Source organism: Dicentrarchus labrax, unplaced genomic scaffold, assembly GCF_905237075.1.
Source record: "Dicentrarchus labrax unplaced genomic scaffold, dlabrax2021, whole genome shotgun sequence".
NCBI classification, from domain to species: domain Eukaryota; kingdom Metazoa; phylum Chordata; class Actinopteri; family Moronidae; genus Dicentrarchus; species Dicentrarchus labrax.
In genome coordinates, this window is record NW_026136704.1 from 5,830,081 (window position 1) to 5,851,691 (window position 21,611).

General features: G+C 40.8%; 1 protein-coding gene across 2 annotated transcripts in view; it reads left to right on the forward strand.

The window, feature by feature from the left end:
• Positions 1-21,611, forward strand: part of tpst1 (tyrosylprotein sulfotransferase 1) — a 50,549-nt gene that overhangs the window by 22,915 nt on the left and 6,023 nt on the right. For both annotated transcript variants that reach the window (XM_051397622.1, XM_051397623.1), the window contains exon 3: positions 5,968-6,166. In XM_051397622.1, the coding sequence (XP_051253582.1) occupies positions 5,968-6,166 (199 nt within the window). The remainder of the gene's footprint in view (positions 1-5,967; positions 6,167-21,611) is intronic.

Genomic DNA, 21,611 nt, shown 5'->3' on the forward strand with positions numbered 1-21,611 from the left:
ACTATTATGGCTCAACAATTAATCACAAATATTGTGATTTCAATAAGTGCAAATTTCCAATGGCAAAAACTGCAATTTCAGTTATAACTTAGGTTATCCATATGTTAACAAGCTGTAACCACTGTGAACACTGAGCAACTGATGGTGTTGTGAGTTGGACATACAGTAAATTAAAGTACTGGTTAATGTTAATATTCTCTATGTATGCCAGTGTCTGTACTATTATACTTAGCCAAAGATAGTGTCTTTGATAAAGAACCGCCACTACAGTGTATTTGCCAGCCAGTTGAGCCCCATTGTGAACCTGGAAATGTTGAGTGCCCCAAAATGTTCTGTTAGAAATGTAAAATATGCCGCAATGCAGGAAAGAAGAAGACCGCTAGCAAATAAATACGGATGTAAACAATTCTGGATTTAAAATACTAAGAAAATCATCTTTGCAAAGGAAACACATAGCTAGTGGTAATTCCAGAACCAGACGTTCCCAACATTTTTGTCTTGTGACCTTATAAAATGAAGCATAGTCTATTGTCTACTACTATCCTGTACAGTATAGCATCGCAAAAGTCTCGAAACACGGAATAAATAACTCCCAACTTCACGTTAACCGTTGCATACAAATGGACCTGCTCCAAACTCGCTGTCTGGCTCTCCTTTCGCTTCCTGAACCCACCGTATTTTCCTCCCCAGAGTCATAATAGTTCTATTCGGAGCTGCTGTAAATCAGCTGGCCTCTGTTGGTCCGTTCCAGTTCTGTCGCACATTCCTGCCCCGCACCATGGCAGAATTCCCCCCTGGTTCCTCCAGCTCCTATGCTAGTAACTCCCCTGTCCTTGGAGCTCCCAGGCCGGGTACAGTCAATTAATAGGGCCGCTAACTAGCTAGTGGCAGCAGCTAGTACAGTTAGCATCTGCAACAGTGCACCGGTAACACGGTAGCTCCCTATGTGTTTCAAGATAAAAGTCCATCTTGCAACAATCTCCTCATACTTTTGTTCCAGTGACAAGGTGTAGATCCTGAACGGAGTTTGACATTTTTTTCTGTGACTTATCCGACTAATGCTAAAGTTGACTAGTTGCGGGGGGGGTCATTTTATAACAAAAAATAAGCAGGTCACAGATGATGCAACTCCTAAAACAGTTTACAGCTGTTTTCAGAAAGCTCAGAGGTTTTTGTATGATATAGATTTTATTTATGGCTAAATTAAATGTGTGTATGTGTGTTGCTGTGTAGAGGGGATTCTCTGTTCTTTTGTCAATAAGATTGCCTATGTCTAACACGATGGTCAAGCTGAGCCACGTTCGCTACACTCAGTCTTTGTCTTTATCAGTTTATGTTCCACGTCAACACTTAGCAGCCTCTTGGGTCTTGATGGAGTTACCTAAAGTGATTCCCTGCCCATTTGTTGCAGAGTGGATCTTTGGATCATGGCCCGTCTCTCAGAAACCATCTCCACCATCCTCCTGAGATGACAAAACCAGCTCACTCTATTAATCATGCAGGAGACTATACTCGTACAGTGTAAAGATTCAATTGCAAAGTAAATGGATTATAAGGAAAGTGAATTGCCATATTGAGGTATAGAGTCAGACAGGAAACATAGGGACGGAGAAGCTGGACTGCAGACAGTAAATAGACAGAAAAAAATAGATAGAAATTTGGTTTCAGTACACCATAGGACTTTTATTTCAGCAAGAATGAAATGTTCTTCGTACAATTTTAAAATTCCAACTCTTTGTGAATGTCACGTTTTAATGAATAGTAAAAATTGAAAGCACACAGTTTTCCTCTGTCGCCTGTGCACAGTCTGGCTGAAAAGTAGGAGATGCTGTTAATTTATTTGTGTAAAAGAATTTTGGAAAACTAACTACTATTGCACAGACTAATGGTAAATGGTAAATGGACCTGTACTTGTATAGCGCCTTTCTAGTCTTCCGACCACTCAAAGCCCTTTTACACTACGTGCCACATTCACCCTTTCACACACATTCACACAGATGATGCCAAAGTCTATCAAACAGAAACTAACATTCATACACATTCACTCACCGATGCATGGCATCGGGAGTAATTTGGGTTTCAGTATCTTGCTCAAGGATACTTCGACATGTGGCACCAGGAGCCGGGGATCAAACCCACAACCTTCCGATTAAGGAACGACCCGCTCTGCCTCTGATGCAGTGGTTCTCAAACTTTTTCGGTCATTCCCCACTTTGGCCAAGGGGGAATTTTCAAGCCCCACCTGCTCCCATCACCCCAACACAATGCTAATGAAATATGCAACAAGCTTAAAATGTTCCAATTTATTGAAGTAACAAGTAGTATCAGTATAGTAACAAGTTGTATCTAAATACAAACTAACTATCTACATCAAATAACAAAAATAAAGAAAATAAAAGTGCAGCTGTGTCAAAATTTGTATCAAGTTCAAAAATAGATTATAATACATACATACATTTTTTTTTAAATTTAGACTGCATGTAGGCTAGTAATGATTACTTTGTGTCATGTCAAGAAAGGCATTGATAAAGCAGACATCCCAACCTGCAAAAAGAACTCCTGTTACACTTGGTGTCCCCGGGGGTGATCGGTCTAATAAGCGGCAACACACAGCTATAAGGACGGTTTCCTCTCACACGCGCTGCATTTATAGTCACACACACACACACACACACACACACACACACACGCGAGCAGTCACTCTCTAGTCTAGTGCGCGGTCTTGCTCCAGATTCCGGGAGATTGGATCTCATTTGCGGGCATCAAGGAGCCGCTGTCAATATGCGGGAGACTCCCGGAACTTCCGGGACAGTTGGGATGTCTGGATAAAGATATAAAGGCATAAAAAGGAAAATTTCCTCCCGTTTGGTGTGCCCCACCTGTCACGTCTCTATTCCCCACCAGTGGGGCGCACCCAACACTTTGAGAACCGCGGCTCTAATGCCACTAATCCACAGAGAAGATTAGGATTACCTTTCAGGAATGTAAATGTGTCACTTTTTTGTCACTTGGATAGTAGAAAAAGTGTGTAAAATGTGCATTTCCCCAGCTGACTTAACATTGATTATACAGGTTAGGAATCCCTTTTACCAATGTTCCAGTTCACTGTTCCACTTTCACTGGTTTCATATGGTTGCATTCACTTTCTGTGTGCCTGAATACATTTCTGTCTAGGATAGTTCAAGAATTCATGTAGTCTTAATCTTTAACATGCACTGTAAACTGTGACCTTAAAAATAAATCACTACCTTTCTACATTATGTCCAGTCCATATTTGCCATGGGTGAACTCCACCCATGAGTCCCCAAGTCACAATTTATCATCCATTACAGCTGTTAGTGAACAATTAGTGAATTGACAAATAAATGGCACAAACATACTATTTCAGCTACTGTGCTGTGATAGGATTATTTCACTGTTTTCTGGCATTTTAGCAACAAAGCTGATGTTTGTCCTCCAGATCCAAGTCAGTTACAGAGGTTTACTGCACTAATAGAATCTACTTATAGGATTCTGTAAGTGTATGCTTTGGTTTAACATGTTTCTTGTGCTGTAAACTAAATTATATGACTGTACTGTAATAAAATGCATCAATGCTGGTGTTAGTTAGCCTACTATTTCTCTAGATAGCCTCGTCAAACTACGGTGGTGCAAAATAGTGACTTCTCACAAAATAAACCATAGCCTACTCATTTGACTTATTTAAGGGCACGAACATAATCGTGTTATCTTTCACATACTAACCTGTCGGTCTTTAAACTCCTTGTACAACTCGGCATGCTTGTTGGCCAAGTGTTTCTCCAGGTTCGAGGTGTTTGCTCCCTTTGTTTGCATTTGTTTGTTTCACTGACGACAAACCGGTCTTGACTCATCGGTAGCTTTGCCCTCGCTGTCAGCAAGGTAGGCAAAGTACTTCCATATTTCACTCCTCGCGTCATCTTTTTCTACCAGTCGTGGACCGGCGGCCACGGTATCACTTGTGCTCGCACATGCAGCCATCTCGCTATAATGTTTGTCACATGACCGCTGCAGCTTCTTTGCTGCGTGCGTGAGGAGAAAAAACACAGACGTCCATAGGGAGGCACTGGAAGCATGCGTTGCACACACCAATATGAAATACGTCTCTTACAAATCTGGAATGCAACTGGTGCACCGTGCAACACTAGTACCTTGTAAGTCCAATGCTGAGATAGTCAACCGTATAAAAAACAGTGTTACGCCATCTATTCAGAGGACTGCCCACCTCCCCCAGCCTCCTGGCATCATTCACAGGAGTTTTTGCTAACCCTAAGTACTTTTCTATTTTGGGGCAATAGTTCGGACTTTAAATGCACAAACCAGACAGTCTGAGCCGTTATCTTAGCTACAACACATCTGCTAGCTTAGCTACAACACGGGTACCGCACAGAAACTTTTACAAATGTCTGTGAATGTTCTTCTTGTGACTATGAAAGCTCTCCGTGATTCCAGTGTAGACACGGAACGTCTCATAGCAGCTTGCTCATAGCTCGCTGTTTCTATTATACTGCTGTGGTCAGTCTGTCAATCACTCCAGTCAGTGTTGAGGGCACTAATGACAGTAAATATAAGGGACAGAGCTTCCAGGTCTGTGAAGTAAAGACAATGCAGAAGTGTCTTAAAACCTGCATTATTTGTGAAGGCCAGTAGGGGGAGCTCCACTGGCTGCAATTTAAAAGAAATAATACCAACCATTAGATACTATCTTATGGAAAAATGAGCTGACTTCTCAGGTGATTTATTAGCTCAGTAAACAGTTTCCTACTGAGTTTATAGTCTCAATCTCTAGTTTCAGTCTTTTTCCACACAGCATGCTGTCCATTTAGTAAATGATGGTCCCATTTAAAGTAAAATAGACGATGGCTCTGTCTAACTGTCGCCGCGTATGCTTTTGGTCGATTGAAAAGTAATTCTCAGTGAGTCTGTCCAGTGCACCGCACAAAACTCAGAGCAAGCTAGGCATTGCTGATCAAATACTGTTACTGCGTTGACTATTTCTCAGATAAACTCCTTTCGGAAATATATTTTAGTGTACTGTTTATCTGGAATACAGGAAAATATGTGACCAGGTGAACCGCCATTGTTTCCTGCTACGGATGAGTCGAAACTGCACTGAGAGAGCAGCTCAACTTGCAGTACGCCACCTTCACTGGCTCCATCTAACAATCATGACGAAGGCCAAAATGCCAGTCTTGAGGCTTCAAAACACTACTCACAAACCAATGTGTGACGTTGCAATAGCTTCACATTTGGTGCATACTTACACTTCAAAGAGTGCAGTCATAATCATAAACATCTACTGCTGGTCAGTGGTGGTAAACTTTCCTCATTGCAGAAAATAAAAGCTGTAGTCCAGCAGCTCCAAAATGTTGAATGTGTAATTGCCGGTGATTAATAATTTAAGTCTGATTTTCTTTTTTTAAATGGGGTGGATGTTTTCCAGAAAACAGCATATGGAACATTGTAGATGATGTTTGTTACAAGTCACTTTGACTGTAGCTTTGTCTGAAAACTTAAAGACCTTGCACAGTTCTCAACATTATTTTCACTTTATACATTGTTTATGAGATAAACCTGATAAACTGAGCTCAAGGAAACTATGTTTAGCCCATATTTTGAGTTAGAGCTGAGCACAGATGGTAAATCATATGAAATGTGATGCATGTTAACGAGGGAATGCACTGAGACAGTGAGAGGCCATTTATTCTAAATGTTTAACAGGGACCTGCTGAGGGACAGAGGCCAGGAAGCCATCTTTAATAGTCTCTCATGATCCAATTACAGCCAATTAGGTGTTTACAGTGAACAGAGCTGAGAGATGGACTGGTCTGTTGTGAACTGGGCCATTTGGGGACAAGCTGCGCTAGCAGTGCTAACTACACTGATGAAACATGACTAACTTTCTATTCCAGATCACAGCTTAAACCAACTTGTTTCTTCTGCTGTTAGGGTGGAGAGGTCCACAGACCAGGTCATCAAGCCTGTCAATGTGGAGGCCTTGTCCAAATGGGTGGGGAAGATCCCAGCTGACGTGGTGAGGGACATGGCTGTCGTCGCCCCCATGCTGTCCAGACTGGGCTACGACCCCCACGCCAACCCCCCCAACTATGGCCGGCCTGACCCCAAAGTCCTGGACAACACCAGAAGGGTGAGTACTGTCAAGGACATGATCATAGCTATTTTCTACGCTCATGATTTTGTTCTTAATCAGCCTTAAAGAGACTATTTAGAGTTTTTAACGACTAGAACCTTCAATAATTTATCCTGATGGAAGTATAGTTTTGCAAGAGAATATTTTCAAGGGATACTTCAATATACTGGGAAATACGCTTATTTGCTTTTTTAGTGAGAGCTGGGTGCGAAGATTGATACCACTAGAGCGACCTAGATCTTCCCATCTAACTCTCTGCAAGAAAGTGAACAACCGCATTTGCTAAAGTGCCAAACTATTCCTTTAAAGAGTCCATACTGCTGCTGTTTTGATTTTCCAAAGTACAGTATTATTCAGTCAGTATTAAAACTGTTCCCTCCATTATCTGCATGCTGCCCTGAAATAGACGGAAACTAGCATCTCTGTGGAATCATCAACACTGTAATTACAGGAGTGTTGAGCAGAATGCAACGTTTTCCTGACTTTTGCATAATAAAGTCCTGCAGGAACAATGTCTAATCAAAGACCCCTTAACCTCCATCAATTTCACATGTCAAAGTCTATGTACAGTATTTGTCATGAGTACTACTCAGTCTGTGAGTTGTATAATGTGCGTAACCCTGATGATGTCATTGTGATGTTATTAGGGTTATCTCAGCTTGGGCTGGGGAATTTATAACAAAGCTTGTTATAAACTGGGGTTGCAGAGTTTAAAAGACTTCAATCATGCCAATAAGTTGCATAATGCGAAATGTAGGCTCTAGTATTTTTGGAACTTGACTCAAATTGAGGATTAAAAGTCAGGATATCTCGGCCTGTGATGCATAAATTTTTACAATTCAGAGCTCAGCTATAAGGATTTCCCGCTTGCTCAGTGCAGGTAAATCTAGTAACCGAACTCTCTGTGAAGGTGAGTAAAGTCAAAGTTTATTAGCTTAAGTGCAAGCAAGCATTTCAGTTATCCTGGAATCAAGAGCTTAGTTGGGTGGCGTTAGAGGATGTGGGTGAAACTCTATTCTCCAACTATGTATTACGCAGTTTGTCACAAGTTTGAGAGCAAGGCGGATAAAACTGGGTCATTTTTCAGTGGCATGTCAAGTCTCCAGAAAACATTGCTGGAGTGCCATAACAAGAGCTGACAGCATCTCGCTCGCATGGCAACTAAAATAGTCTTTGTTATTTGATAACCACTAATAAATGTAAAAATTGATTGACTGGACAACTTAAAAAAACATTAAAGCTGAACCCTGACATTCTTCTTTTAATCTACTTCTGAGTCCCCCAACTTCAGAAAGTATATTATACTAAATACTTTATCCCCAGAGTGCCCCTTTTAAATCTAATCACAGACAGAAAGTCTGTTTTGTGTACATTGTATTTCATAAGGCCTTGAATATGGGATGTCGTAGATTGCAACAGCAGGAGACATTACAGTTAGCATTTCTTATTGTCAAACACGTTTTTTTCTGTGAAGTGACTTTCATTTCCCCATACACATACATGTGGTTTCCAGTCTCTTTGCTTAAAGACAATTTGACATGTGGGCAGGAGAAAGATTCAGAGATGAAACCACCGCCGTTACAATTAATTGATGAACCGCTCTTAACATTACATAAACTTTGTGCGTGTGTGTGAGCACAGTCTCTGCTTCGGCAGTGATGTCCTTGCCAAACGTCAAACCCTTCTCATATCTTGGGAAGGCATCTGCTATTTTTGGAGCAGAATATGTTTTATTAAATCCTTTTCCTCAAGCTGAGCTATCAGGTGACATGCTCTGCAGCTCCTCTCTTTGGGTTGCATAGCGTATGTCTGAGCTAGGGGACACAATTTCTCTGTTTTATTTTTATCTCTCAAAGTCTGCGGAGGCGTGGTCTCAAGGTCCTCCTGGTGCTTAGATGCCCAATTTCTCAATGTGTTAAATAGCGCAATAAAAGAGGTACTAACATCAATAAGTCATGATAGCACTAATTTTGAGACATTGGTAAATTACTCAGACCACTGAGAAGAAAATGAGTTTACATTGCACACCATCCCTAGAGACCTTAGCTGAGGATCTAAGAAAGGAGCGGCTGTAGTTTCCATTAGGTTGAAACTCCCTCCTGTGATGATTTCTTTGGTGGTAAATGTTTAGCTGTCCACTGCTGGTAGAAATGGTACAGTATTATAGTCAACGTCGATATGAAAACAGGGTTGGAAAATGGTGAACTGTATCTCAGTTCAGTGGTGATACAGACTCAAGAATGTCTGTCCATTGACTGTTAGAAGTTTGACCTCTCCTCCGTTGGACTGCTGTCCAAACATTTCTGGCTGATTTGTTGCTCCCAAGCACAAAGCCTGGAACTCTTTAGGTATCTGGGTATTTTCCTAAAACATCTTGTCCGCTCAGCCACAGGGCCTATTATTGTCCGCACCAAATACCTATTCATGGTATTTATATTTCCAAGAAAACCTGAGAAAAACCAGTAGTGGTATCTAAACCAGCAAGTTTAGCAAGAAGTTCTGCTGTTGTGTGTGTATGTAACATTAATTGCTTCATGGTTGCTCTACACAGTTGAAATCTCCCTACATTATGTTGCCAATGGTTTGGGCTCAGCATTTAATTCCAATGAAAGATTCAGTGTGTAACATTTAGGAGGATCTATTGTCAGAAATGGAATGTAATATTCATAGCCATGTTTTCATTAGTGTATAATCACATGAATATCAGAATCTGTTAGTGTTAGAAAGAGCTGTTTAACTACAGACGCCGCGGTTCGCCTTCCATGGAGTCCCCCATGTTGAACTACCAGCTTCTACAGTAGCCCAGACGAGACAAACCAAACGGTGACTGGATAGGGGCGATTTTGCTTTTTGCACATTTCGTGGCCACTGTAGTTTCTCCTTCTCGCTTGTAAGGGAAGGGTGAAGCAACAGAATTGCAATCTGCTACTACACCGCTAGATGCCACTAAATCCTACACACTGGTCCTTTTGAGGAAAATCTTATTTCTACAGTAATATTTTAGACAATATTTTTAGACATTCTTGTTTCAACATTACTATATGTGCAAAACAAACAGTTTAGCCTTACTGATACTGGATTTCTGAGGCTGATATTGACCTTCGAAGGTTAGAAAAGACTAAGAGTCTACAGTCATGCTAGGCTTTGCAAAAGCGGTATTAGGCACATTGGTGCTTTGAGCTAAAGGTCAGCATGCTAACATGCTTACAATGATAATGCTTACAATCTGATGCATATTTCACATTTACCATGTTCACCAGGAACCTGGTTCACATAGGGCCTTTAGCATTTTACAACCACTGTAGTTTTTCATACATGCTTGGAAAGGGAGGATACACCACTACACCACTGGAGTCCACTAAATCCAACACACTCCATTTTGCTATTAACATTCTCTGCTATTAACTCACATGCAGTCTCACACACACACACACACACACACACACACACACACACACACACACACACACACACACACACACACACACACACACACACACACACACACACACACACACACACACACACGACAATATGAAAGTACTGTTACACTAATGAGCGGGTCTGTGTCTTGTTAAATCTAGCATTACTCTGTCTCAACTGAATTGCATCAGTGTCACGGCGTAAGTCACAGTCTTATCAGCAGAGCTGGTTTCGTGTGTGTTTAGTGGTGTGTGTTTCTGTGTTGCAGACAGGAGGTCCTCTCTTAGCCTGCAATTTATCACGCAGCAGTGATGTTTCAGCAAAGCATCAACACTATTTCCTGCCATTTCCCAGTCCAGCAGGAAGTGTCTCCCCGGTCACAAAAAGCAGGGACTTGTGCTGTACATCAGCACAACAACACAACACCCAAGGGGGCAAGAATATGCAAACTCAGTGAAACAGAAATATCCAATGCAGACTGTCAACTGTGAGGGTACGGGGTATAGCAGAATACAGCTTACTGTGTAAAGGAGCACCTGCCATACAAGAATAACTTATAGAAATCTGTCTAATTTGAACAATATGAGTTTGACTGTGTGATGCTTCTGCACTAGATGTTGCTCAATGGGTTGTGTGGTTTGATTTTCTCTTTGTGGAAAAGTTGAGTGCCATTCCAATAGTGCTTGGTGGGTTTGTCTGTAACCCAGTTTGGAGTGTTAGCCAATATACGCTTCTGAAGCATTTGGATTGCTTTTCCATTTATTTGAGGGGAGGCACAAAAGGGGGATGAGGACGCAAAGAAAGAATGATTTTTGTGCAATTTGTCATGTTGTCAAGACTGTTATGACTCAAACGGAAAACATTTGCGGTGTAAGAGGTGAAGGGAGAGAGCACCTGTTTGTTTATTTCCTTTGGGTATCGTTAGAAAAATTGGTCTGACCACAATCAGAGATGGAAACTGCAGACAAGGTCGCAGGGTTGCAAAACACCTCTTCTATGCTCTCTATAATATTTAAAGTAGAACTTGTTCTTATAATGGCTGATGTAGCTGAGTTTACTGTTCATACTGACTTAATAAGATGTTGCCCTTTTAATTCAAAGCTACCAGTCCCATCATAACTTCCTTTGACAAGGACTGAATTATAGCATATTAATTATCATACTCAATATATTGCACCCTCCTTAAATAATATTGTTGCATCCCGTTTGAAATGTATTGTAGGCGTTGCAATATTTTGTTATCCATCATGATAGGATTTTTGGATGCAGTGTGTGTCTTCATGCCTCTTTCAGGTTATGTGTTTTCAGAATACCTTGCATCGACTTTGGAAAAATGGGTGTGAGCATGATCCTTTTAGTCCATGAGCCAGGGCCCCAAATTTTGGCCATCGGTATCATCTGGGGGGACAAAGTCTCGTAGTGATTTTTGGCAAGGTATACAGCCCTAGTACTAGAAAAATCATGATAGCAGTGCAGGGGTGGTAGCGAAAACACTTTTTTCAGCTCATGAAGTTACTAACCCCCTAAGATAAATACCGTTTTTGAATTCTGGTGTATATCTGGTTTAGGCTCATGGTAGGGATATTGTCAATATTCTATAATATGGTGCTTGGTATCGTTGGAAAGGGGACCTTTTAGGCTTTCATTTAAGCCCAGTACTGAATCTGTCTGACAAACACAGAGGTCACATGACTTCTTTAAACCAGAAATAATACACATTTTCTCACAATTTCCACCTAAACTGTATGCTTTCTTTTATCTCTGGGGCATGAAAGAACACCAGGGACACAAAACTCAACAACTTCAATACTCAAGGCACTAGAATAGAGCGAATAGAATGGACAAATAGGAAGGAGCCCTATTAGTTGTAAAAGTCAATAAAGAAACAGGTTGTAAAGTCAATATATTTATATATTTGTATGTTGATGTCCATTATTTTATTATCTAATCATCATCATTCTCCATGTTGTCCTCGTCTTAATCTCAACTTTCTACACAGGTCGCCTGGTTTTCACACTTTGTCAGTTTACACATGTCTGTGCACCTGAGGCCATTTGCAAGACACATACATCGAGTGAACATTTTTTTGTGCAGTTGCAGGCGAGTAGATCCAGGAGAGCTTCAGGTGCTGGCCGGCCTTCCATCCAGTGCAGCACCAACTGTTCACCTTCCTCCTCTGTCTCCATCTTCCATCCTCTGCCAACAGGGCTTGGTACTTGTGGGGCCTTTTCTAAACATCTTCTCCAAATACCAGCCTGATAGTTAGCTCGCAGTGTGTGTTGCCTCCAGTGTTGGGCAAGTTACTTTTAAAAAGTAATTAATTACAGTTACTAGTTACAAAGTGTGAAAACCAGGCGACCTGTGTAGAAAGTTGAGATTAAGACGAGGACGACATGGAGAATGATGATGATTAGAGAATAAAATAATGGATATCAACATACAAACCAGTCCTTGATTAAATATATTGACTTTACAACCTGTTTCTTTATTGACTTTTATAACTAGTAGGGCTCCATCCTATTTGTCCATTCTATTCGCTCTATTCTATTTTGAAGACTTGTGCTGGCTGCACAAGTCTAATTTAAGGCTCTCACAAATAAATAGTATGGGTATATTATACATTTTCTGAATCATCAGAGTGCCTTGAGTATTGAAGTTGTTGAGTTTTGTGTCCCTGGTGTTCTTTCATGCCCCAGAGATAAAAGAAAGCATACAGTTTAGGCGGAAATTGTGAGAAAATGTGTATTATTTCTGGTTTAAAGAAGTCATGTGACCTCTGTGTTTGTCAGACAGATTCAGTACTGGGCTTAAAGGAAAGCCTAAAAGGTCCCCTTTCCAACGATACCAAGCACCATATTATAGAATATTGACAATATCCCTACCATGAGCCTAAACCAGATATACACCAGATTTCAAAAACGGAATTTATCTTAGGGGGTTAGTAACTTCATGAGCTGAAAAAAGTGATTTCACTACCACCCCTGCACTGCTATCGTGATTTTTCTAGTACTAGGGCTGTATACCTTGCCAAAAAACAATGATAGCATTTGTCCCCCCGATGATACCGATCAACCCCCCTGGCTCATGGACTATTTAGGTAAAATCTGGATTGTTGAATGTTGAATTGTAAACATTGTGCTAATGAGGTACACACATAAAAACCTCCACTAGATTGCACCAGCTATGTCTAAGTTCTCTCCAAAATTGGGGTGTAAAGTCGACACTAGAGGCTCAGCAACTACTAGTTAGTGTGTAACTAAATCAGTTACTAAAATCTGTTGATAATTTGGGGGCATACTCTAACAAGTTTGGACATAAAGTCATAACTAAGGCAAGTGGCCAATCAATGATGAAAGAAAGAGTTCCATAGGCATGGTTAACATACACATTAGCTTTCTGGCTGGTGTGAGCAACCTGAGCATCGTAGCTTAGATCTCTTACTGAAAAAAATATGGCGTACAAATATTTACAAAATATTGTGTGGCAGAAAAACTGTTGTTTTTACCAACATTTTATGATTTAGACAACTCTTAGAGCATGTGTAAGTATTTATTTTTTACTTGGAATTGTGTTGTAATGTAACGGTGTGATGCAGCCACTTACAGCAACTTACACACAGCTGGTGCAACGGGCTGCTGTTTGCCATTGCCATTTGCATTTTTTGCTTTTAGAGCTAAAATTTTTTTCGATCCAAAACTTAAGTGTATTTTCAAAACAGCTTGAGCGGTGACAGACTTCTAGAAGTATCAGAGAAACGGGCTAGGCTTTTTTAGACTGCTTAGACTGAATAGTCTAACATTTTAGGAACATTTGTTGACTTGTTTACCTTCAAATTTAGAATCACATGAGGATATTGGTTTGATCTGTGTGCATAGGTCATGGGCATGTTTAGCCCATAAATCTGACTTACATTAACATGCTAGCATGCTTGTCACAGTTATATGCAAGAGTCACCTGGGTTGTGTTTACAGAAGAGTAATGACCAGGCCAGATGCATAAACAATGCCATTTCCCAAAAATAAAGCACTATTCAAAAACAGAACATGCTGTGAGATGTCACGCATACTTCAGGCCATGCACAGACTCAGTTTTCCAGAGCTAAAATATCTGCTCTGCTGTGACACATTTGGTGAAATTGCACTACTATGCCATTCTTTTCATGGATGGGTCTGTAGACTGCAAACAGGTGAACAGTGAGTGTAAATCAATCATTGTGTCCCCGAGTTCTGAACAGAACCGTGTGAAAACAACTTTGAAAAGAATTACACATATTTGTCTTTGTGTGCACACACAGATTTAGTTGTGGATCTGCGTAGAGCTTTATCCATCTGGCCCCTATGACTTTTGAGATACTGCTTGCAGTCATTGCCGACATCTGTTGTTGATCACTTGTGTTAAAGTCAACTTTTCCTAAAACCACAATGTCTCATTGTAAGATGAGTACAAAGAAACAAATTTCTCTAAATGTTGGACTGTGGCTTTAAAGCTGAGTCGCCGTACTCTACGTAACAAATTTTCTATCAAGGCTGCCAGATATCAAGTCCTCATGCTGTTCAATCCGTGTTATCACCATGTTGTGCATGTTAATGCTTCTCAAATGTGCCTGTGGTCCTGTTGACATGTTTTGAAAGCAGTAAATATCCATGTCTCTGTGTGCTCCGTCTTCCTCCGCCCCCGCTCCCTGAAATGGTTAACACTCCTCACAACAGACGTACGTGTTTCGATGACAACATGTGTGTGTTGAAGCTCATTCGCTCAGATTTATACTGTGTACATCTGCAGGTTATTAGTGCGATTCCACTGCATCAAGCCCAGCTGCAGGGTTTATTGTTTGCTTGGCCTCCCCCTCATCTCCCTCCCGGGCTGGAGTTCCTGCATGCAGAGGAGGATCTCCTACCAGCCAGTTCCAAGTGAACAAAAAGTTTCTCACACTGCGCCGTGGTCAGTTTGCTTATACGTGTTAGAATGCTAAAGGACAACATGCTCGGAATTTGTAATCGTGTTTAACGCCGTAAAACGTTGTTTTAGTGAGCTTCATGTGGTCAGTTACCTCTAGGCCTAGTTTTCCCAAAATGTGTCTGTAACATCAAGTATTGAACTTAAGAGTATCAAGTTGGCACATAATTCTTTGTTCAGATATTTCCGGATTTTATTTCTGTTTTGGCCATTTGGGGGCAGCAGAACCAGCTGAAAACACAACATGAACATAAATATATAATAATATAAAAAATTGTTATGGTGAATGTGTTGTTTACACATCGAGCAGACGTGTATCAGCGTTAGCATTTAATAACTGTCTAATAACAAGAAACAACATTAAAGTTGGTCTAAATAACTCTACCACAGGATAGTGGTAAACATAGTGGGACAGTCATAAAGAAGAATCATAAAGTTAGTAATGACATTAACCACTAGTAAGATTGTAGCAGCAGCATACCCTAGAGTGTATTGAATTGAGTAAAGATATGTTTTATTGTTTAATAATGATATATGTCTTCTTTTTAAAGGTTACATAGTCTCACAAACTCTTTTCAAACAAGTTTGGCTTGTTTTTTTAAATTAACAAAAAAAAGTGGGTTTTTTTTTATTCCTCAAAGGTAGCTATCTATTAAAAGTATTGTTTTGCTATCTGTACCAAATAGAGATTAGAGAGATTTCAAGTCTGTGTGCATGGCATACATAGGTTATTCACTGTGCTGAATGTGGACAAACAGGTACGGATATGGCTGTTTTCCTCTGTTAGTGTCGCTGGATGAATTTCTAGGAAAATGTTACATAACAGATAAAGTCGTAAAAAGAGATGGCGATGTTTTCACTCCATCACTGTAAACTCTGTTCTCTTTTCACTTTTTGTTACTATTTGTTAACCAAGGTCATTCCAGTTCATTTTTTCCTTTGACAGTGGTTCCCAACCTTTTTTCTTAAGGGACCCCTTTTTCTACCATTTAGTAAACTGACAACCCCTGACTAAGAGATATATTTTATGGATATTTCATATTAGATTTAACACTATACAGTTTTCTTTCACGCCTTAAAATCAAGAAGGCCTTACAATCCCCATGAACCTTTGGCGCCTAGGTTGAGAACCAGTGTTCTAAGAAGCATTAGCTGAGAAAAAAAGGTTTAATTTGAATTCTGTTTCTCTAAATTACTCAAGGAAATTGACTACCGAGGAGCTGATCTTACTAAATTCCAGGCCACCCTCCATTAGTATGGTAGCAACCCCCCAAAATTGTGTGTTGTATTGCTTAAGACATCTGGCAAACAGCCCTGAACTAAACCACTGAATGACGAAGCCACATGTGGAAATGCTCTCTCTGCTGTCTTGAATTTTCACCCAGCCCAATCCAAATATTTACCCTCTGTCTCATCTCTTCTTCAGCTCCGACTTCACCACACAGTATGCAGCCTGGATCTCGCTGCTCATCAGAGAAATAGTTTGGAAGCAGCCATTGAACACAATGTTTGTTTGTATTGTGGAGACTGAGCGATGCAGATGATTGAGAAAGCTTGACCTGTTGAGAGCAGCCTTATCTCTGTTTCGCCTTGTTGTTTTTACTGTGACTGAGGACCTGTCTTAAAGGTAATCCTTCCGAGCAGCGTCTGCCCTGTGGTCAAAGCAGCAAACACAGTCGATGCATATCTCCTTAAAACCTCTGTGTTTCTATTGATTTTACCCTGAAAGCTTCCAGGGCTTCATTTTTAGACATGACAAATGTTGAGAGGAGGCCTAGAGCTTGTAGTTTGTGTGTGTTAGTTATCAGTAGCCTTCATTATGTGGCTACATCACAATAGTAGTGAACTAAAATGAACTATCTGTAGTCAAAGAGTAGAGTTCTTGTACCTACCAGAGGAGTCCCAACTAAGCATTGGGTTTCACATAGTTTTGGGCCATTTTGTTGTTTAAACTGTGGTAAATATCTAATTGTAATTTTTCTGACCAGTATTGTGATTGTGGTATCTCAGGACTGCATTTGTGGTCTACACAGTGTTAAAGAAGATATAATTTTACCAAGCATCATCACAAACACGTTTACATTATTACCATCAGATAAAAGTCTTTTGTTGCTGTGGTCTTTCTAGGGTTCCTTTTTTCATTATCATTCATTTGTCATTTAAATGGTCTCTGAAGTAAGATGGCCTAGTGCTCTAAAAAAAAAATTACCAATTTAACCCATATTTAATAAGATTTTACATTAGTGAAAAAAATAACTATAATATAAATAATAAAAATATAAAAAAACATATTTGAAGAATATTTGATACATAATATTTATCAGTTGACATTCCATTTATGAACAGTTACAAAGTTGGAGTGGCCTGCCTCTTTTAGTATAGGCTCAGTTCACTTGGAGCCTCAGCAGAAGGGTAACAAAAAACAAAAAACAGGATGGAATGGAGTGGTTCTGTTGGTACCATCCTCAACTCTTTGCCAATGAAAACATAAAAATAAAGATTCTAATGTACTGCTTGGTGGAAAGGCAGCCAAAGATGCAGGTACCCTGCCTCAATTTTAGAACTGTCTCATAGAATTTGAGCTAAGAAAATGATAAAAGAACACATGGCATGTTTCCTCAATTGGACCCAAGCGTCCTTATCTATCCTGCACTGAGCACCTGGACTCCTGCTGGTTGTCCAGACTTCACCTCTGACTGCTGGGCAGTGGCGGTTGTTCCAGCTCGCTGTAAATGAAGCTCGTCAGTCCAGGCCCTCAAAGCCGCAATCAATAGCTTTTAAGTGGCTTTGCAGTTTTGCTTATCCCTGGTGAGAAATAGATATTGGATCAATAAGTTCTCAGTTTCTTCACAGTAACAATAATAAGATGAGTTAGTGGAGAGATGAGAAAAGAATGTCTGTAGAGGTCCTCGTATAGCGCTTTGTGCTTTGGGTCTGTGGCTGGACCTTTTCCTTCATACTGATGCGAGGACAGTTAATGATGTGCAGCCTAATCATATCTTATTGATTCGGGACCATTGTCAGTGCTTGACCATCGTGTCGCTCTTTGGCTTTTAGACCTCAGCAGAGACTCGTATTCATGAAACCACTGGCTGGACCAGCATGGAAGGAAGAAAGTGGCTAAAAGATTTATTAATGAGGACCTCACATGAAGTGTTTATTGATCGATGCATCTTACTCATTTAACTCCGATCAAGAATTCAGCAGGGTTTGTGTTTGCCAGATCTACTCCGTGTAAGAGTGGAGAATCCGTTCTGATAATGTTCAAATATCTTATTTAAGACTTTTTGGGATTCAAATCAGGCACATATGGCTGCGGTCAAATAGTTCTTCTGTAGTTTATAGAGGAGGCTCAAGACCTCAGTATGCTGTTGTCCAACAGTGTCGGAAACCTGCTGGGACCAGGGGATCTGGGTACAACAATTGTTGTAACTTTCAGATTGGGCAAGTGTGTTGAGGTTTTAAAGCAAAGCAGGGTTTGAACTTCACTATTAACCTTCCTTTTTCCATTCTTCACACAGCTACTCGTCACCATTTGTGTGTACAACAGAGTGCAACACCATGAACAAGGACAGGCTGTTCTAAAGGTTGCTCTGTCATCCCCATTTGTACAAGTCATTGTGTAGAGACTACAAAGACACAAAAGACACAGATTTCTTGCAAAGAGATTGGGGAAGCAGTGAGATGTTGACAATTGGATGATGTATTTTAAGAACACCCAACTCTTGAGCAAATGGTACGGTGCTGTGTACCGATGGCTGCCTTTAGTCACCAGAAACCCCTCTATTGTCAGTCCAGTTATAAATACCTGATTAAAGCTAGGTACAATGCTAGTGCCGATAGCTTGGTACAAACAGCAACAACCCTTTGATACCTTACTTTGAGGAGTAGAAGCATGTTTTTCTATCCAACCTTTGTTGTCATGTAGCAGCAGAAGCAGCTCTCTCAAAAGAGGCTTCTCTTTGTTAAAAGTTAAAAGCCAATCTGATAGTTGCTGTCCTTAACCCAGTTTGGAGTTTAGCCAGTATACTTTAGTAAAGAATTTGGATTGCTTTCCCATTAGTTTGTCTCTCTCAAATGTTAACTGTAGTCTGAAAGAAAGCAGCCGTACAAGAACCTAAATGAGAATTTTATTTTAAATCAAACTATAAGATCAAAGAAATAAGTAAGCAAGATTTTCAGTCTGACTAGACATTCAGTACTCTGCAGTTTTCTCTACTTGTTACCTGCAGTTACATTTCTGTCCAAAAAGTATTGAGATCTACTATTCTTGACCAGATTTAAGGTCAGCACTCTGAGTTTACATGGTTTGACTGTGTGTGTGATTGAGTGTATTTCGGCCCCTTGGCAATAATTGTCCAGAAGGAGAATAAGAAATCTGAGGTTTTCCTCTCTCAGAAAAAATCTTCACACACTGACGTATGAAAATGGTACAATATGACTGTGTATCATGAGTTTTGTTCTTTCAGCTAACTGTAGCCTTGGTAGTAGTACCCCCGACCTACACAAAGAGCAGTGCATGCACACACACTCAGTCTCCTGAGGAGTGTCAGTGTGCAGTTCAGATTTTGTCTGAGGTAACAATATCTACAGAAAGTTTCCACCCAGAGAAGGGTAAAAGTAGCTGAAACATTCTCCCCTGCTGATCTAGGCTCGACACTGGCAGCTTTTCAAACACACTGGGCTGTTACCAGATTTAACCCCCTGGAACTGGGGCTTAGTCACAGGGAACTCCAGCCATAATACTGAGGCGGAACCACTGCAGGGTTTAGTTTGGTGCTACCACACTGGACCAACCTGCTGCTTGTACCAGCAGGCACCTTGGCTGACCCGACTGTGCCGGTCCCTCCCTGACGGGCCCTGCTGTGGCAGGCTTTCAGGGTTTCTGCTAACCCACACTGTTGTCCTGTGAATGTTTGAACCTTATACTTCAGTGCTTAGTGTTAGGGGTCTGTGGTTGTGGCAGACATTTTATTCCAGGGTTTCTGGAAAAACTGTGATACAGTTGGGAGTTTAAGGTAATTTAAGAGAGAAATGGAATGAAAATTAAAAACCCAAACTCATTAAGTTCCTGAATGGATACCAAATGAGCAGTGGTCGACTGATATGGGTTGTTCAGTGGCCGATGGAAATATTTAGGGAGCAGGGCTGCTGATGGCTGATATATAATGCTGATATCTAAACAAAGAAAAGTCATGTATAATTACATTATTGCATGCACATTACAATGTAATATATATGGTTATCTTAGCCGGTAGGCAAATGTTTACAGCAGGATGAGAGTTATAGTACAGGGCTCCAAACCAACTTTTTCACTGCCTTTCCCAAAACTCGTTCATCGTTCCCCAGCAGCCACACTGCCGAGGCTGCCTGCAGACACTGTTTTTTTAATGTTTTTTTTTTATCTCAAAAGCTAATAAACTGATGATGATGATTCCTATATTAAGGTGATTACACACTAATGAAAACATACCTATGAATATTATATTCCATTTCTGACAACAGATCCTCCTAAATGTTACACACTGGACTTTATTCAGGCCTTCCAGGATTCTGCAGGCTTTTTTTGGGGATTGTTGCAGCCTAAAATGCCTGGTTTCATGGCAGAAAAAAATTGCAATCCATGCTTTTAGGCATTTTTAAAAAAATGAAATTGCAAACAAAGTGAGCCTGTGAGAATAAAATGAGTAGTTTGGTGAGGTATTGCTCAATGTTTTGCTCAAAGGACTGCTATATTAGAATTGTGTCCTTGATTAAACATGCAGTTAAACCAGAAGTGCTGACTTCCTATAGTTGTGAATAGCAACCAACTCTTTTGGAGGAAAGAGTCTAATGAAGAGCAGTGTGCTGCTCTAAAAGAGGTCAGTTTGACATCTTTAACTCTGGGAAGAGACAGGAACACAGCAAAGTATGAATTCTGTCAGTCAGCTGATTGGGGACTGAGCCCTGTATTGGCGGGCAGAGGTCTCTTTTGTTACTGCTGAGCACTGTTGTATGTGTTTTATCTGACTCAGTAGAGAGACTGTAAACCTCCCACCATATGAGTCTTCCTCCTTTCATGAGCATTTTAGCAGATCCTTCAGAGGTAATAGACCTTGAGGTCAGCGTCTGCTGGACAAGAGCAGGCTGGCTTCATGTTACTGCAGTGATCCCATCACACAGACATGAAGTCTGGCCTTTCCCAGAGGCAGCCCTTCATCTCTGTCTGTCTTCCCTCTGAAGGACGGATTGATCTGTAGCATGCAAAGAAGACAGCTCAGTCTCCTCTTTACATTTCCCAATAATACACCACATGGATTTATTACCCTGAGTGTGTGACCCAGTGCACAGGCACAGGGCATTCTGCTCCACTGCTCCTTTTTCGTGCTCTCCCTTGTCTTTCTGAGCAGGAGGTTTGGACAGGCTCGGAGCAGTCTGGACCAGAGCCTCTGTACACTGAGGAAAGCTGCAAAATGGCACCCAGGAGGAAATCAGAAACATGCGCTCGCCTTGCTGTCTCTGGTGTTGGAAATAATTTAAGATTACGTTCAGTTTCTGGCCCTGTCGACTTCAGGCAAACACGCAAGCATGCATGAAGGCACGCAGGGGGATTAAGGAATGAGTTTTGTGTTTTGGGGGAGGTTTAATCCCTCGAGCCCAGGAGAGGGGCACAGGACTTTTGACCCACTCCTCCCTCAGTGTGGAGGTCTCTTCATTGATTATCTGATTGCAGTAACTCAGCACTGTCTATTGGCTCTATGATGGAAACGCACAGTCCACAGAAGAAGGATGAAAATAAAACATCTAAAACTGGATTTTGCAACTTTTTAGAAATTAAAATGATAAGTACATACAAACCCTGTATTTCAGGTGATCTTTGCCCCTTGTGTTCTGCCTAAATCCGCCTGCGGTTGACTTTGTTGTTGGTGATGTTTTGGGTGCAGTTGAGGTTGGTGGTGACAAAGGGGAAGTTAGAACATCAGCAGAAGTGCAAAATGAGTTAGAAACCACATAAGAACACAGAGCACACAGTACTTAACCTGCTATTAACTCAGGTTTCCTCTGCCTCAAGCTAGATAACATT